Consider the following 14,999-nt stretch of genomic DNA (forward strand, 5'->3'; position numbering starts at 1 on the left):
GGTTTGATGCATCCAGTCCAGAATGGAGCACCTCAGAGGGCAAGCATCCTGATGGAGTACTTACTGTGAAGTTGTTTTTCTTTGAAGTTCATTATATTACATGAATTTCTCTTTAAAGTGACCCCTGGAAAAAACATCTCTCTACAGTCTGGAGCAGGAATGGCTTTACTCTCACATAGTTACTGCTTTGTGCTTAAATTCTGAATGCTGTAACTCATTTAATGATGATGGGAGCAGTGTCAGAACCAAGCCTAAGACACATGTCAAGGCAAGTGCACAAGGTCTCCCAGCAAGGCTTCTGGTACCACCTTTATGATAACTGCGTCTCATTTCCCATACAAGTCTTTTCTCACTTGTTCTTATCTTTCTGTGTCTTTCTGAAAGCTGCTTTTGGAACAAGACAAGGTATAGATGACTACATGAGTAGTTATGCAGGTGTATGAACTCTATGCAAAGTAAGGAGGTTCAATTTGGTCTTTTTTTGTGCTGACAAAAACTGTAATTTTAAAGAATTTCTTGCAGAGATTCAGCCAGAAGTTTCTTATCTTTATTTCTCAGGTACCATAGAAATGTATACATAAAATTTTAGGACAAACACATAAATGCAAAATATGAAAGATTAAATAAACATTTAGGTTTAAAAATTACTTAAGTTGTTAATTATAAGTTTTTACTGATTTGCGGTTGGTAAAAAAATTCAGCTACGTTGCTAAGCTTATGAAGGGGAAAAATATTACTATAGGTACTATATATTATATGCCAATTAATTTTATTAATTCAGTTACCCATAATGTATAATTGAAATAAATATAAAAATTAGATTTATAATTTGAATTAACCTGTGACAAAACATACCTGCTCTATTAGAGACCTCTTATACTCCCTACTTTATGGTACAAAGTATTTAGCAACTAGTTTGTAAACTCCTTCAACTGAATGCCATGTCTCTCATTATTTTTTCTTCCTACTTTTTCATAGTCCTTTCCAGAGAAGTAACAAAGATACTCTGCCTAGATTTGGAAATCAGCAGAGAATTCACTAAAAGCTTAGGAAAACTGAAAACTGTATTTTTTGGATCGCATTTAAAGATAGGTAAAAATGTTAATTAAAATTTTTGAACTCATGATAGGAAGATTAAGGAATATAAGACCGTTTTATTCAATTCTAAAAACATTAACATGGTCATAACACAGCAGAAAATAACAAAAGGTGATGACAGCAAAATCTTAGCATTCAGAGGCTGCTATGTGCATACTTACTGTGTTCTACCGAGAGGGACACCTCCCCAAGCCAGAAACTGCTTATTGGATAAAATCGATGGAATATATGAGCAACAAGATCCAGATGGTGGAGGTTCATTTGCTGAAGAAACTACTTCACCTTTCAACATCACTTCATATTGAGGTCCAAATGGCTGCACAAATATTTTCAAGATCCTAACAAAGAAAACCATCTAAGTTGGACATCCAGAATTCAATTCTTTTGGAAACTATTTGCTATATTCTTCCTTTGTCCAAAAGACTGTGCTGGGTGCTGAGGATACAATCATATTCTCATCCTTGGAGCTTAAATTCCAGAGACTACAGACAAGGAAAGAGACTGTCATAATACCATCTACACAGTGGGAGAGAAGTTCATGCGGCAACAAGAACACTACTGAATACTATTAATGAGAAATTTGGGAGAAGTTGAGGAAAGCTTCCAAGATGAAGTAGTTAACCAAGTGAAGTTGAGGGCAAGTACTCCAGCCAGAAATACTCATATATGTGCCGGCCAGCTCTTTTCTGCTAAGGTCACAGTAGAAGACCGAGCACTCTAAGGTGTTCTGTAACCCAGGCAGTAGATAGGCCGTGTGTGTCTCAGGACAGAGTGCTTCCATGCTAGATTTATCAAACAAGATCAAATACTAATGACAATGGTGTTTTGACCATCGTATGGTGATATTCATCCATTTATCACTTGGGTGTGAAAAAGTTGCAGGCCCAGAGAAAGGGTGGGGAAAAGTATCTTAAACTAATAACCAACAGCTGGCGTCCTTGGAGAAAGAAAAAAGTTAACTGGGAACATCAAGACTGACATTGTATTATTTACTTTTGTTAGAATATACTAGAAAATAGTGATTTCTTAATATCTAATCAGCTGGTTTAAAAGCAGATTTTAACAAACAAAAGAAGGAAATCTGAGGCTAAATGAAAGAGGTTAAATAGAGCTGTATCATCTGTTAGTAAAGGTAAAACATGTACTCTTATCACCCAGGCTGTGTGCTGAAATACGTCTTAATAAGTGGCTGTTTTGAGGAGTAAAAACTTGCATCATAAAAAATTTTACATTACCTTTCCTCACAGGCTTTGGGATCTTTTGGAGTAAATGAAATGATAACTTCATGTTCTTCTCCAGGTTTCAGGAATAAAGTCTCTGGATCCACTGAAAACTGACTTCCTTGATTGGGGATCTAAATATTTATATAATTATATTAAATGCCGACTTAAGAAATCTCAATTGCTATGACAGGTTGTTTTTCCTATTCTCCTCATCTATCACTTTCCCCTTCCTCTTCCATAACAAACTTTACCTTCCACAATCCTTAATTCCTGGTCACTAATACCAACCACACCTTCTTACCCACATGTCTCAGAAATAATGTCTATTATGTGGATCACTCTCCTCTAATTCTACCAAGCCATAGGAGAACAAATTAATTTTTCAGGAACTAATGGAGAACTTGGTTCTTACATGTGAGACATCTGCTATTAAAATTCTTCATTATCCATTTTATATTAGCGTAACATTCAGCTCTTAAAGCACTTGCACAGATTCTTCCAACTGATCCCCATGGCACTCTGACAAGGTGGGTGGCACAGTAACCTTCAGAACATGAGGAGGTGTTCATAGCTTCACAGAATGAAATACTATGTTAGAGCACTGACACAAATTCTTACCTTGATATCTAAGTAAACATCAATATTCCCAGCATTTTTCAAAGGTAATTGCTGCTTTGTTAAGGAAGCCACACTGGCAAACAAATGCATAGTCTAAAGACAGGGTAAAACAGACATTTATAAAAACTGCCACAATTAGAATGAAATCAAAATAATGGCGAAACAATGGCAAAGAGAAGAGTTTAGAGTACCTGTAAATCTTTTGGAGCGTGTATCCTAGCTATTCCTGTTCTTGCTCGAAGACTAATACTTTTAATGACTGATGTAGGGTTTGGGCTATCAACTTCTATATCAACTCTTGCCAAGAATTCTTCTGCTGAGTCTAGAATCTCTATAAAAGTTCATTCTGTTAGTTTAGATACCAGAGTGATTTAATTCTAAACTCCATGAGTGGTCAAACACCGCCCTCAGGAGTCCAAGAAATCTTAAGCAAGATAATTTTCTAAAGAACAAAGAGGAAAGAGAGGAAAAGGAAAAAAAATAAAATCCCATTGGTAGAAATAATACAATCAATTAGCAGAAAAAAAAATCCCAAAAGGTTTTCAGTGGTACTTGCTTGAGTTACTTACAATTACATGGATTTGACCCAAAATAGCATGCTCTCTGCCCCATTTTTAAAATAACATAAAATATTTAACAAATTACTCAAAATATTCATATTTACTGAAAGAAAACACACCTTAACTTTATAATTTATTAAGGTACAGAGTAAAGCAATTCCCAGAAAATGTAACCATATACCTGAAGAAGTGATCTGTTTCTTTGGACTATGGAAAAGAACCCAAATTATCAGAAATTCTGGATCCTGTAAAAAAGAAAATTAAATGTATAGTGGTACTAAGATTAAAATCTTAATGAAAGAAAAATAGTTTGGAAACTTAACTTCCTCTTTAATTCTAATTCAGTTTTTCAATCCATCCAGCTTACCTGACCATGGTAACTGGCAGGCATCATGTGATTGATCACAGAAGGAGCTGCCAGCTGAGCAACCATATCAGCATAAGGAGCAGCTTTCATAGAAGCATGGACTGGTTCCTTGGAAAAAGTGAAGCAGTGCCAGGCTATGGCATTCTGTTCAGAAATAGAAGAATCAGTTTCAGTAAAGCCAATAGGGTAAGGTTGGTACAGTGTTAAATTTGTTGACAGAATCCTTAATACAAAATTTACTTTCATCAGAAAAATTAACCAAGAATGATATTAATGGTGTCTAGAATTCAAAAAAAACAGTGTCCTCTGTAAATGGTTTCTTACTGTGCATTAGTACTTACAGCATTAATAATAAGTCTGATTGGCACGGTGGCATGTGTCTTGTTTATCAATTTTAATGGGAGAGCTTTCCAGCCTCCATAAGTCAAGTCACCAAAATCAAGAACATCTTTCTTTTCTGTTTCTACCTAATTATGAAAAAAAGGACTGATTTGTAAAAAGCAATATATTAATAAATATCACAGCTTATGTTCACATCTCTGCCCTTTCAGCCACAAACAGTCAGCATTAAAGGTAAACTTACCTAAGTTTCCCCAGGCTACAATTGTTATTTCTAAAAAAAAAAAAAGTTACATTCTTTTTTTCTTTTGAGGTAGTCTACATACTCAAGTATGCTGCAGAATAAAGCAACACCTTAGCTGCTGTTACTCTGAAAAACTACTGGATCTGAAGACAAACTGACAATTTTATGAAATATATAAACCTCCCTTCAATGAGTTCTATTATTATAATATTGATTTCTCAATTTCCTTCAAACATGTTAGCTTTTTCAGATTTAGTCCTAACTTCTGACAATACTGAAAATGTTTAAAATTATATCAAAATAGATATATCATAAGTTTAAAATGAGTGCCTATCATTGCGACAGACTGACTTCTTTAAACAATAGAGACCAAATAGTGCCCTCACACCCAGACATATAGAAATGTTGGACAATATTTAACACACACATACATTTTTTGAGTCTAGTCAAACCAAATTAAAGGGTAATGAGAAGCAGACTGGTTATTTGGAGCTAACTTCCTACAATGGCTCCGGAAGGTTTGAGGATGACTTACCCCCAATGTAGCTGAGCTTCTGTACCCTCCTGTGAATGAAAGATAGGATCCTGAGCTTGTTGTGGGCAGGGCAAAGGTGGAGTGGAATTTAGCTCCCTAAAGGTGTAGAAATTCAAACAAGTGCCCTCTTTATGAAAACTGGAAATGCTATTTATATGTCCCAGGCGACTACAGGGAAGTTGTCCAGGGATGGGTGGGCACTGAAAGATTATTTATAAAAAGTAAAACCCTAAGGCTATGCCACACCAGGTATGAAAGCTCAAAGCTAAAAAAAAAAAAAAAAAAAAAAATCACTGAAACCTTCAGCGACCCTCGCATTTAAGCAAAGTGCTCTCCAGGGACATTTTGAAAAACCAGGACACAAAGGATTTCTATAGCAAAAATCAGGTTCAATGATTGTGCACTTACATAAAAAAATTTTTTAATTATTAAAAAGTTAGATTTTAGAACTATACAGATGTCTAACCATTGTACTGTATACTTGAAACTAATTTAAATAAATTTTAAAAATTTTAAAAAATTAGAAAAAAATCAGGAAAACTAACTAGCAGAAGAATTAGTACCTGAAGAACTAGAAATAATCTGAAATAAATGATAAAATAAGTACATTTTAAATACAGATAAGAGAATAGGGTCCATTAAGAAAGGGTAAATTTAAGATTCAAGAAGCAATAGTGAGCAAATAAGTATAAATAACTTGAGCTGTTAAAAAAAATTAACAATGGGGTTTTAAAACTATTTGTAACTAATATTTTGTTAAAGATAATATAGAAGGAAAGAAGGATGAAAAAAAAATTTAATCCATTCAGTGAGAGTCAGGAAAGGTTGAAAAAAAATCCATAAAATTGAGACATTATAACAAAATAGAGGTCAAAGACTGAAAAATAAAAAGATGAAAATAGATATACTAGGAAATTATTAAATGAAAGAAAAGATGACATGCAATATTAACACTGGTCAAAATAGACTTTGTGACAATCAAAATAGAGAACCATCACCTAAAAAGGAACCATTTCATTTAGAAGATAAAATGCTCCTAAGCCTAAAGACATGTAACAGAATATCCAAGACAAAAATCAAAAGATTCTAAGTAATTGAAAAATCCACAATCACCTCTTCAGAGGTCAAAAGACTAATAAGAAAATAGAAATATTAGTATTAATACAAAAGACTGGAGCTACAGAAGTAACAAATGAGAGCTAAAAGGCATGTAAAAGAACTCTGTACTTAAGAGTCATTCTTTTTAAGCACACAACAGTAGCAACACCTGAACACACACTACAAAATTCCTCCAACCCAATTCTGACCATAAAGTTGGGGAGATGTGGGGGGAAGATAGCTGAAATACTCTCAACGCATTTGGAAACTATCAATGTATTTAAAATACATAACAATTCAATTTCCCAAAAAGAAGTTCTAAAAAGACTTTTTGGCCAACTTGAATATATAAATCTTTAGCAATGTGGATGAAATACCTGACTATATTCATGTATATGTAACAGAATATTTTTAAAACAATATGAATTTTAAATTTTGAAATGCTGCTGTGTCCGCTTTCTATTCAAATCAGCAGTTCAGCAACCATTAATTGAGACTCTACTATGTGCCAAGCATTGTTCTGGAAGTGAACAAAAGAGATGCACACTTTCTGCTCCTGAAGTGACTTACGGTGCTAGTATGGCAAAGAGGACAGTAACAATAAACAGGTAAATATTTAGTATGTCAAGTGCTTAAAAGTGCTAAACAAAGTAAAGCAGCCTACAGGAAGTGGGAGGGTGAAGATGATACGTTAGGTGGGGATTGTCATTCTATGAAGTGTTCAGGTCACATCTGAGCAGATAACTAAAGAAAGTTGCAGAGTAAGGCCACAATGATCTGTGAGAAGAGTATTCTAGTCAGAAAACAATTATATTCAAACTCTAATGAAGATCACCAATCCTCGTTACTTCATCATTTGTGACACTTTCTGAGCTGTCTTCATGCATTCAGAAAGCCTTAGTCTTCATGTACATCCAAACTGATACCATAACGCTCTTTGAATCTATATGTAATGTTGTCATTGAAAGTTATTCCAAGTTGAAACCCTCATTCATGAAACATAGGACAGTTTTTTTTTATTTATGCCCTACACTTAACCCCACATGACCCCTTACCAGATTGTTTCTTAAACTAATATTTAAAGAATATTAAATATTCTTTAATATTTACACCCATCATTTACATACAACTTGGAATAATCATGAATCTGGTTAAATTTCTTAATCTCCTTATTTTTAAAACAATTATGTGACTTTTCAGAACATCCCAAACTAACACTCACTCACGTAATGGCAGGCTAACACATTACCCTCAAGGAGTTAACATGAATCAACTCCTCTTTCCTTTCAGAGGGATACTTTTTTTGGAGGAGGAAAAGCAAACCTTGTTTTGTATCTGGAATACAGTCTTAACTATGTTATATTTAAAATTTCAGCCCAACAAAACAAAACAAAACAGACAAACATACAAAAAAACAGTTGAAAAGAAGAGCCAAGGAATGGGAGAAAATAATCAGAGTAATTATTAGCAAAGCTTTATACTCCAGAATATAAGAAACAGCTACAAAAATAGGTAAAGACATTCAAAACAGAAAAATGGGCAAGATATATGAACGGGCAGGTATTTCAGAGAATAGGAAACCAGAATGGCTAACAAACATAAAAAATTGCTTGACTTCTTTAGTATTAAAGTATGCAAACTTAAAACAATTATTTCACATCCAAGAAGTAAACAAACGATTTAAAATTTAACAACAAATGCTAGCATTAATAGAAACTCTCATATATTTCTTTTGGGAACATAAATTAGTAATTTGGTAGTATCTAGCCAAAATAAAAGTACATATATTATAAACTATGATGTTTGCTGTAGGTACCTGGGAGATCCTTTATCAAGTTAAAAAAATAATCTAACAGGTTTTACAGACGTGGTCTCTATAAAATTTCTGCACTATCTGTCATGGGGAATTACTGTTCCCTAGTCAAATCCTGCTGGTCCTACAGGGCCCAATTACTCCTCTAAGTTCCACACCTCCAAGGAGACTTTCACCGGACGGGCTAACACTGAACCATTCCTTTTAGTGGTGGTTCTCAAACCTGCCTGTTAAGTTGGACTCAAAGCCCAGACCACACCTCAGAAACAATTAAATCACAATCTCTGCAGGGTAGACACAGACATCAGTATGTTTTGAAGGTTGTCAGGTGATTCCAATGAGAAGACAAGTTTGGGAAACTACCTTACACTGCTGCCTTACACTTTTAAATATCACTTATGTGAGCCACTTAAAATATGACAACTTCAAATATTGCTTAGTTGTGATTTTTCATGTCTGCTGCAAAAGTGTAAGCTATTTAAGGGTGGGTTTAGAAGCCTAGTACAGTGGAATGTATTAAAATGCAGAAAATTAATGACATTGGTTCTTAGGTGGAGGTAATTTGGTAAGGTCTGGGGACATTTTTGGTTGTCACAACTAGGGGAAAGGAAGTACTACTGACACCTAATGGGCAGAGACCAGAAATGCTGCTATAAACATCCTTCCCTGCATAAGACAGCCCTCCCACCTCTCGAAGAGAATTATCCAGCCGGAATTGTCAACAGGGCCAAAGTTGAAAAACTTAGCCCTAGAGAATGGCAAGCATCACATAGCTGAAAAAAGTACATAAAATGGCACTTAGGCAAAAAGAAAAAGATCATTAAGAGTTCATAATATGAATTTCTACAACTCTATTTCTTCCTCCATGCCCTTGAAAACAAAATTTCAGAACTAAGTTTCTAAGAATTCCCTCTGGGAAAAGGTAAGGAAATGCAGTGTACTGTGAAAAGAAAACTCTGAATGATTCTCATCAGCTTCCTTGGGAGGCTACCTCTCATTCCCTGCCTCTCATTCCCCACAGCCCACCTCTAAACAGAACCACAGTTATGGCTTTGTAGAATGAAACAACAAAGTAATTTTAGGAGCTCCACAACACCTGTTAAGTGTGGTTAAACAAATGTTAGGTTAATTCACATAATAGGAATCAACTAATTTGTAATTATCACAAAGAGCTATTCTGCTTTTCCTTCCCCATCTGTCCCTCTCACATTCCCAATCTTGTTCAATATGTTCTGATTTTATTCACAATCAATTAAGACACATTTTGTACAGCTGTGGTTGTGAACTAATGTTACATTTTGTAATTACCTGGTGAGATTTAAAAATTACTGATACCTAGCCATGCCCCCTCGCCCCCACTCCAATTCCGATTTAGTTGGTCTGGGTGGGACTCAGGCATTGGGGTGCATTTAAAATCTCAGTTGTATGTCAATGTGCAGCCAAGGCTGAGAGCCATTGTCCTAAAGAGACATATAATCCAGTGACTGCTTCATTATCCCAAGTAGGCCAGACCTAATTTCTTTTACTTCCAGAAAATGGGTAACTGTAGAAGAGAAACTTTTTCAGCTAGCAAATAATCTTCAAATATAGAGAAGAAAGAATATGAACATGGCGTTTTCCTAAATGACCATCAAATAACAAAAATCAGTTGGAAAATACGGTTTAATGTTATAGTTTGTTTTATAAACATCTTAACAAGTATATCTGTTTCTGTAAAACAAATAATTTTAAATGTGTGATAAGAAGATATTAAGAACCAATATTTAGGTGGTACATAACTCTGTGGCATACTTATCCACAAACTCATTTTTCCAAAATATTATTTCTAATATTAAACAACCTTCATTAAGATGTCACACATAACGACAACCTGCTTATAAAAAGTTATTACCTCAATCACAGGAGTCTCGGCAATAGCAGTGAGAAAGACTCTGCTTGCCATGGCTTCTGCTTGGACTACGGTCTCAGCATCTGCTATAAATGGCCAAGAAGCAACACTGAATACACATCTGAAAAGCCCAGGATTGGATGGTATGAAAAGTACTTTTATTTCTTCTGTGGCATGAGGTCTTATGATGACTTTATTCTTGAAAACTAAACAAGGATATGCCGAAAGATCCACCTTAAGAAAAAAAAAAAAAGCTACATGGTTTGTTAAAGTATGCCTTTACATTGAAAATCAAGGAAATCAACTAGTTTAAGGGCCCTTTTCCTAGCCACTCAAACTATCTAATCTGTACATTTATTACCTCTTCAAAAATATCCAAGTTTTATAACTCATTATCTGTAAGGTATAATTAGTCAAAATTATGAAGACTTAAGAAGATAGGTTAAATTTATGGCCCCACTCCATTTTAAAGCAAACACAGTTATTGATATCCTCACTTTACTTGAAAAGGGCACTAAAAATGGCGGCACTTCACAGCCCTATATAACTAACCCTAGGACCTAGTTTCTGGTATAATGCGGGGGGAGTTCTAGTGATCTCTTAATAGTCCTCATCAGGCTTCCAAGCCTATGATTATGATTCACTACAACCCTCCCTCCTCACTGTAAATGGAATCTCTTTCTACTCCCACTTTCAAAGATAACACTATTTCCTAGATATCCCTGAGAATGCCTTCTATCTCACCTCCTTCCACCCTCAACCCTTTTCTCCAAACAGCTGCTTTTCATCTATCCTCAGGATCTGAAAACATAGGGGCAAAGCTAGAAAAAGAGGAGAGACAGTCTTATTTTACCAGGTGATAGCTATAATTAGGAGGTAACAGGAAAGAGTAAACTTATTCACCATGGTGCTCTGCGAGTAGCAGGTGCAAAATCAAGACATTCCAAAATAGCAGTTGCTGTCCATATTATACTCAATTACATTCAAATGGTCATTGTAATTATGAATGGAGATTTAGATTCTAGAACTTTAGCAGATGTTATCATGTGAGAGACCCTTACTATAAGAGTTAATGTTAAAACTGTATTTCCAGGTATTTCAAATATCATGTAATAACAAGATTAGATAAATTAGACAAAGACTACTTACTGAATGCAGGTGTAGGCCCTAGAGTAACTTGTTTGTTTTTTGATGGCAGTAACTTATATTCAATAACATTTAACAAAACTGAAAAGTAGAGACCAGAAACTCAAGAGATTTCAGTGGTTTAAATAATAGCATTCAAAGGACATCTACATGGCTTTATAAATAACAATGAAATATAATAACAGGCAAAAAATGCGAAATACATTCAGATTAGACATTCACCTCTTAGACTAGAAATATTACAACAAAAGAGAGACCAAGAGAAAAATACTATTCCAATGATTCTGCACAAGGTATGAAGGGGGGGCACACTCCCCAGTAAAAAGGAAGTACTAGAGAAAGGAAAAATACAGCATTAATCATAATACGATTGCTAAGTCAAAAGAGAAAGATACAGAAAGCTTACCTTTTCATCGTTAATGCTAACACTGAGCACTCTGATGCTGACCTGCAGCCAGCGAGCAGTTGGATTAAGTACACTAAGGTGGGTTTGTGAAGCAATGCCAACACAACAAGCATGAGGAAACTTCAGTTCCTCAGGTACTCTTACATTCCCTGGGTAAAGATAAAGCATAGTCAAAATGAGAGTTATATCAAACACCTGATTAAGTGCACAATTGGTTAAATGGAAATTTTTATAAAAGACTACCTGTTTATACCCAAGAGACATGGTACAAAGTGCCCCAGATCGTTAGGCATCCTTGACATTATACGCAGGCTAGCCAACAATTTTTTCCTGCTGAATCCAGCAAAGGCATAAGCACAATTAAAATGATTAAACCCACAATTTATAGCTAATCAATCCTTAGATGTTATTACCTATTTGTAATTTCCTTTTTTTCTCCACAAATGTAAGCCCACTGCCTAACCTAGTAACAAACGACAGAGGCCATATCTTGGATTTTTAATATGACCAACCTTTTTGCCATCCTTAAACAGTTACTCTGGAATTTCCTGGAAAAGAGAGGACAGAGAAGAAGGTAGCACTCCAGTGGCTGTGTATATTGTCAGGAAAAGCAAAGCAACCAGCTCTGCTTTGCACAGTTGACTGTCAGTGAGAATCAGGAGGCAGTTTAGCCACTACAGATAAGGGTGGAAGGGTGCTCTCTCTCACTACCACATTAACACACACACCCCGCCTGCCACCGCAAAGACTTAAAAGCCAGAAGGTGGACTCACTCTAAACTGGGTGTTTCCTAGTTGAAAGAATAACAGAAATCCAAGTGCAGAGTACAAGAGAGACAGAAAGACAAGTTATCAGGAGTTTCACCTGCGTAAGTTTTCATGTTGTTCTAAGGCCACTTCAGGAATCCTCGCCCCAACATATGTCCAAATTCAGGACAAATAAAAAATCTTATGAGAAATTCAGACCAATCAATATCTACTTGAAACAAAACCAGTCTTATGGTCTCCTTTGAGAAAATTCAATTTTTAAATAATAGCAAGCAATGACAGGCAATAACAGAGAAAAAGCATCTTACCAAATTCTGACATCATTCCTGAATCCCATGGTTCAATTCCACAATTTGCACCAACAGATTGCACAGGAAAAGGTTTTGCTGTAGTTAGAAGATTCTGATGTAACACATTAAAATATGGGTTATAAAGAGAAGAGGAACCCATCAATCCAGAGCTGATATTTTGTCCTAGACAAATGTCCATGGCCACGGAGCTCTGAACATTGTCTCCTATGATAGCAGGATAAGGACAGCTTCCTGAGAGCCCACAGATTGTGGTACTATCAGCACAGCACTGAGGCAAAGCAACATTTCCAGCTGCAGGCAGTGTTCCCAGATACTGCTGGGCAAAGGAAGCTGTGGTAAAAGAATGCTGAGACGAAAGTACAGGAACTGCAGTGGGCACGCTCTGCCTCTCAGGTACAGAGCCACGAGCCATGGAGCTGGGAACAGGAACACACTGGTCTTCAGAGGCCGTCTGATGAGGAGCCTGGCCACTCAATGTACTGTCTGTAGTTGATGTATCTTTGAAAGTTACTCTCTCACTTTCATTTACAGAAGCCTGGTGTGAAATAAGGTGGCGTGGCATTGCTGACACAGCTGGGTGGCTGATATGGGACTTGCTCAGATGAGCCAGGCTGATCTTGTCCAATTTACCTGGGTCTGAGGTCAAACCTACCGCAGTGGTTTCTGACAGATCTCCACTTTGGGAAGAAAGATCTTTACTCAATCTAAGATCAGGTTTTACATCTTCAGGTGTATTACTCAGAGATGTAGTTTCAGTCACTTTTTCTGTATCTGAGCTTTTCTGGATAATACATGATGATGCTCCTTTTCCTCTACTTTGAAATGGACCCTTTTCTCTCAACTTTCCCTCAGCCTGTTCTTCTGATGGAATTGGACTGGCTCGAATAATTGTGGTACTCAACTCGCTGGTGATATCACTCTGAGTGTGACAAAAAATGTTTAGAAATAATCCATAGATTATTACAAATTCAAATCATGCTGATATACTCTCAAATAATAAACAGATCTATATGACATTCTGGGGGGGGGGACTCGCTTACATAAAGAAAAGCAGCTTTGTAGCTGGGTAGTATAGGGTTAAAAGTTAGAAAAATTTGCAGTTTTATAGAAATAATTATGAAGAGACTAAATAGGAAGTATATACCAGTTGTATCTCTGAAAAACTTTACACAAAGGACAAGAGATAAGTAATTTTGTACAAATTTAAGGGATTCCCCCCCCTCTAAACAATACAATAAAAATTTAAGTAAATTAATAACAAAAAAATGAAAGGTGAGCAAGCTTTCAAATGGCATCGACATGAGGTTAGGGATCAACAAAAGCTAGCTTGAGGGCTCTCCCACCCCCATTATTTATCTAGACTGCTGTTATGTTTGAAGATGCTAATTTTTGAGCACCAAGTCTTTTCCGATGTCTAAATTTCTGTGGTTATGTTTTCTTAAACATGAAGTAATAGCTCTAGTCGATGTTCATATACTCATTCCTTTATAATGTACCACCTTTTCAGATGCCCTTAACCCTCACTAATTACTCTTGGTACTTGGTTTGAAAATTTCTCCTGGACAAAAGTTTCAGAAACAAAGACACTGTGAAACAAACTTTTAGTAATCAATCAGAAAGCAATCAGTAAAAATAAATAACAGTCAGTACATATTCAGCGGTAACTTCTTGGTGCCAAGCCTTGTCCCCATACCACTATCCCTCCTTACATATGAACAACAGGCTTGGGAAGATCGTATCTGAGTGAAAGTAGTAGAGGAGAAGCCATCTCCACAATTCAGCTCTTAACCACTATAAAGACCAAACATCTAACAGCATCAACAAAAAGACAGCTTTCAACGAAATGGATACACTACTGGTTTGTCCAACACGTCCTATGTTTAGTAACTTTAGTGGATATATTTATCAATAGCTTGGCAGAAGAAGCCTAGATTGCATATTCACAAAGCCACATTCAGCTTGTTAAAAATACTGAACACTGTCACATTCACAAAACACACACGCAGACAGGAATAAAATTCTCCCACCTAAATCTCTCTGCTCTCTCTGCTTCTCTCCCCCTTCCCTGTCAGTACCTTAGTCCAAGCCTGCACCGTCTCTCACCCGACTGACTACAGTAGCTTCATGTCAACCTTCCTGGTTCTCGTCTTGCCCCCTGCAATGCCACCTACAAACTGCTACTGCAATGAGCTTGAAAGCATCAACACGATCATGTCAGTATCCTCCCAAATTTTACATCCGAGACTCTTCATAGTTTGGCCTCTCCTTCTTTCCCCAAGTACAGGATTTGCTACAGTCATTCCAAACTTCTAGGGGTCCCTCAAATGCAGTGTGTATTTTACAATTCCATCCCCCATTTGCCTTCCTCCATTTGTCTGCTTCCTCTTTAAGTCCAAGTAATTCTGAAAAATATGGCTTCAATATATTACCTATCACTCCCACTGACACCCCAGTCAGAGTTTTAATTACCTCCTTCTGAATCCCCACAGTAAATGTCTCAGTGCATTATAGTCTGTCTTGCAAGTGTCCACAATCAGACTGAGAGCTTTGAGGGCACACACTAAAATATTTGTACCTCTAGTGCCT

The 14,999-nt window shown here is 36.3% G+C and overlaps 1 protein-coding gene across 1 annotated transcript in view; it reads right to left on the reverse strand.

The window, feature by feature from the left end:
• CEP192 (centrosomal protein 192) overlaps window positions 1–14,999 on the reverse strand; it is a 133,047-nt gene that overhangs the window by 45,774 nt on the left and 72,274 nt on the right. Inside the window, exons 19-28 of the mRNA XM_016119861.2 lie at window positions 12,411–13,332; window positions 11,336–11,484; window positions 9,787–10,017; window positions 4,208–4,333; window positions 3,867–4,010; window positions 3,681–3,744; window positions 3,131–3,270; window positions 2,940–3,032; window positions 2,334–2,452; window positions 1,260–1,436 (exon numbers count right to left, since the gene is read on the reverse strand). Of these exons, the coding sequence (XP_015975347.2) occupies window positions 1,260–1,436; window positions 2,334–2,452; window positions 2,940–3,032; window positions 3,131–3,270; window positions 3,681–3,744; window positions 3,867–4,010; window positions 4,208–4,333; window positions 9,787–10,017; window positions 11,336–11,484; window positions 12,411–13,332 (2,165 nt within the window). The remainder of the gene's footprint in view (window positions 1–1,259; window positions 1,437–2,333; window positions 2,453–2,939; window positions 3,033–3,130; window positions 3,271–3,680; window positions 3,745–3,866; window positions 4,011–4,207; window positions 4,334–9,786; window positions 10,018–11,335; window positions 11,485–12,410; window positions 13,333–14,999) is intronic.

The sequence above is a fragment of the Rousettus aegyptiacus genome, unplaced genomic scaffold, assembly GCF_014176215.1.
Source record: "Rousettus aegyptiacus isolate mRouAeg1 unplaced genomic scaffold, mRouAeg1.p scaffold_m13_p_12, whole genome shotgun sequence".
In the NCBI taxonomy this organism is placed as follows: Eukaryota; Metazoa; Chordata; class Mammalia; order Chiroptera; family Pteropodidae; genus Rousettus; species Rousettus aegyptiacus.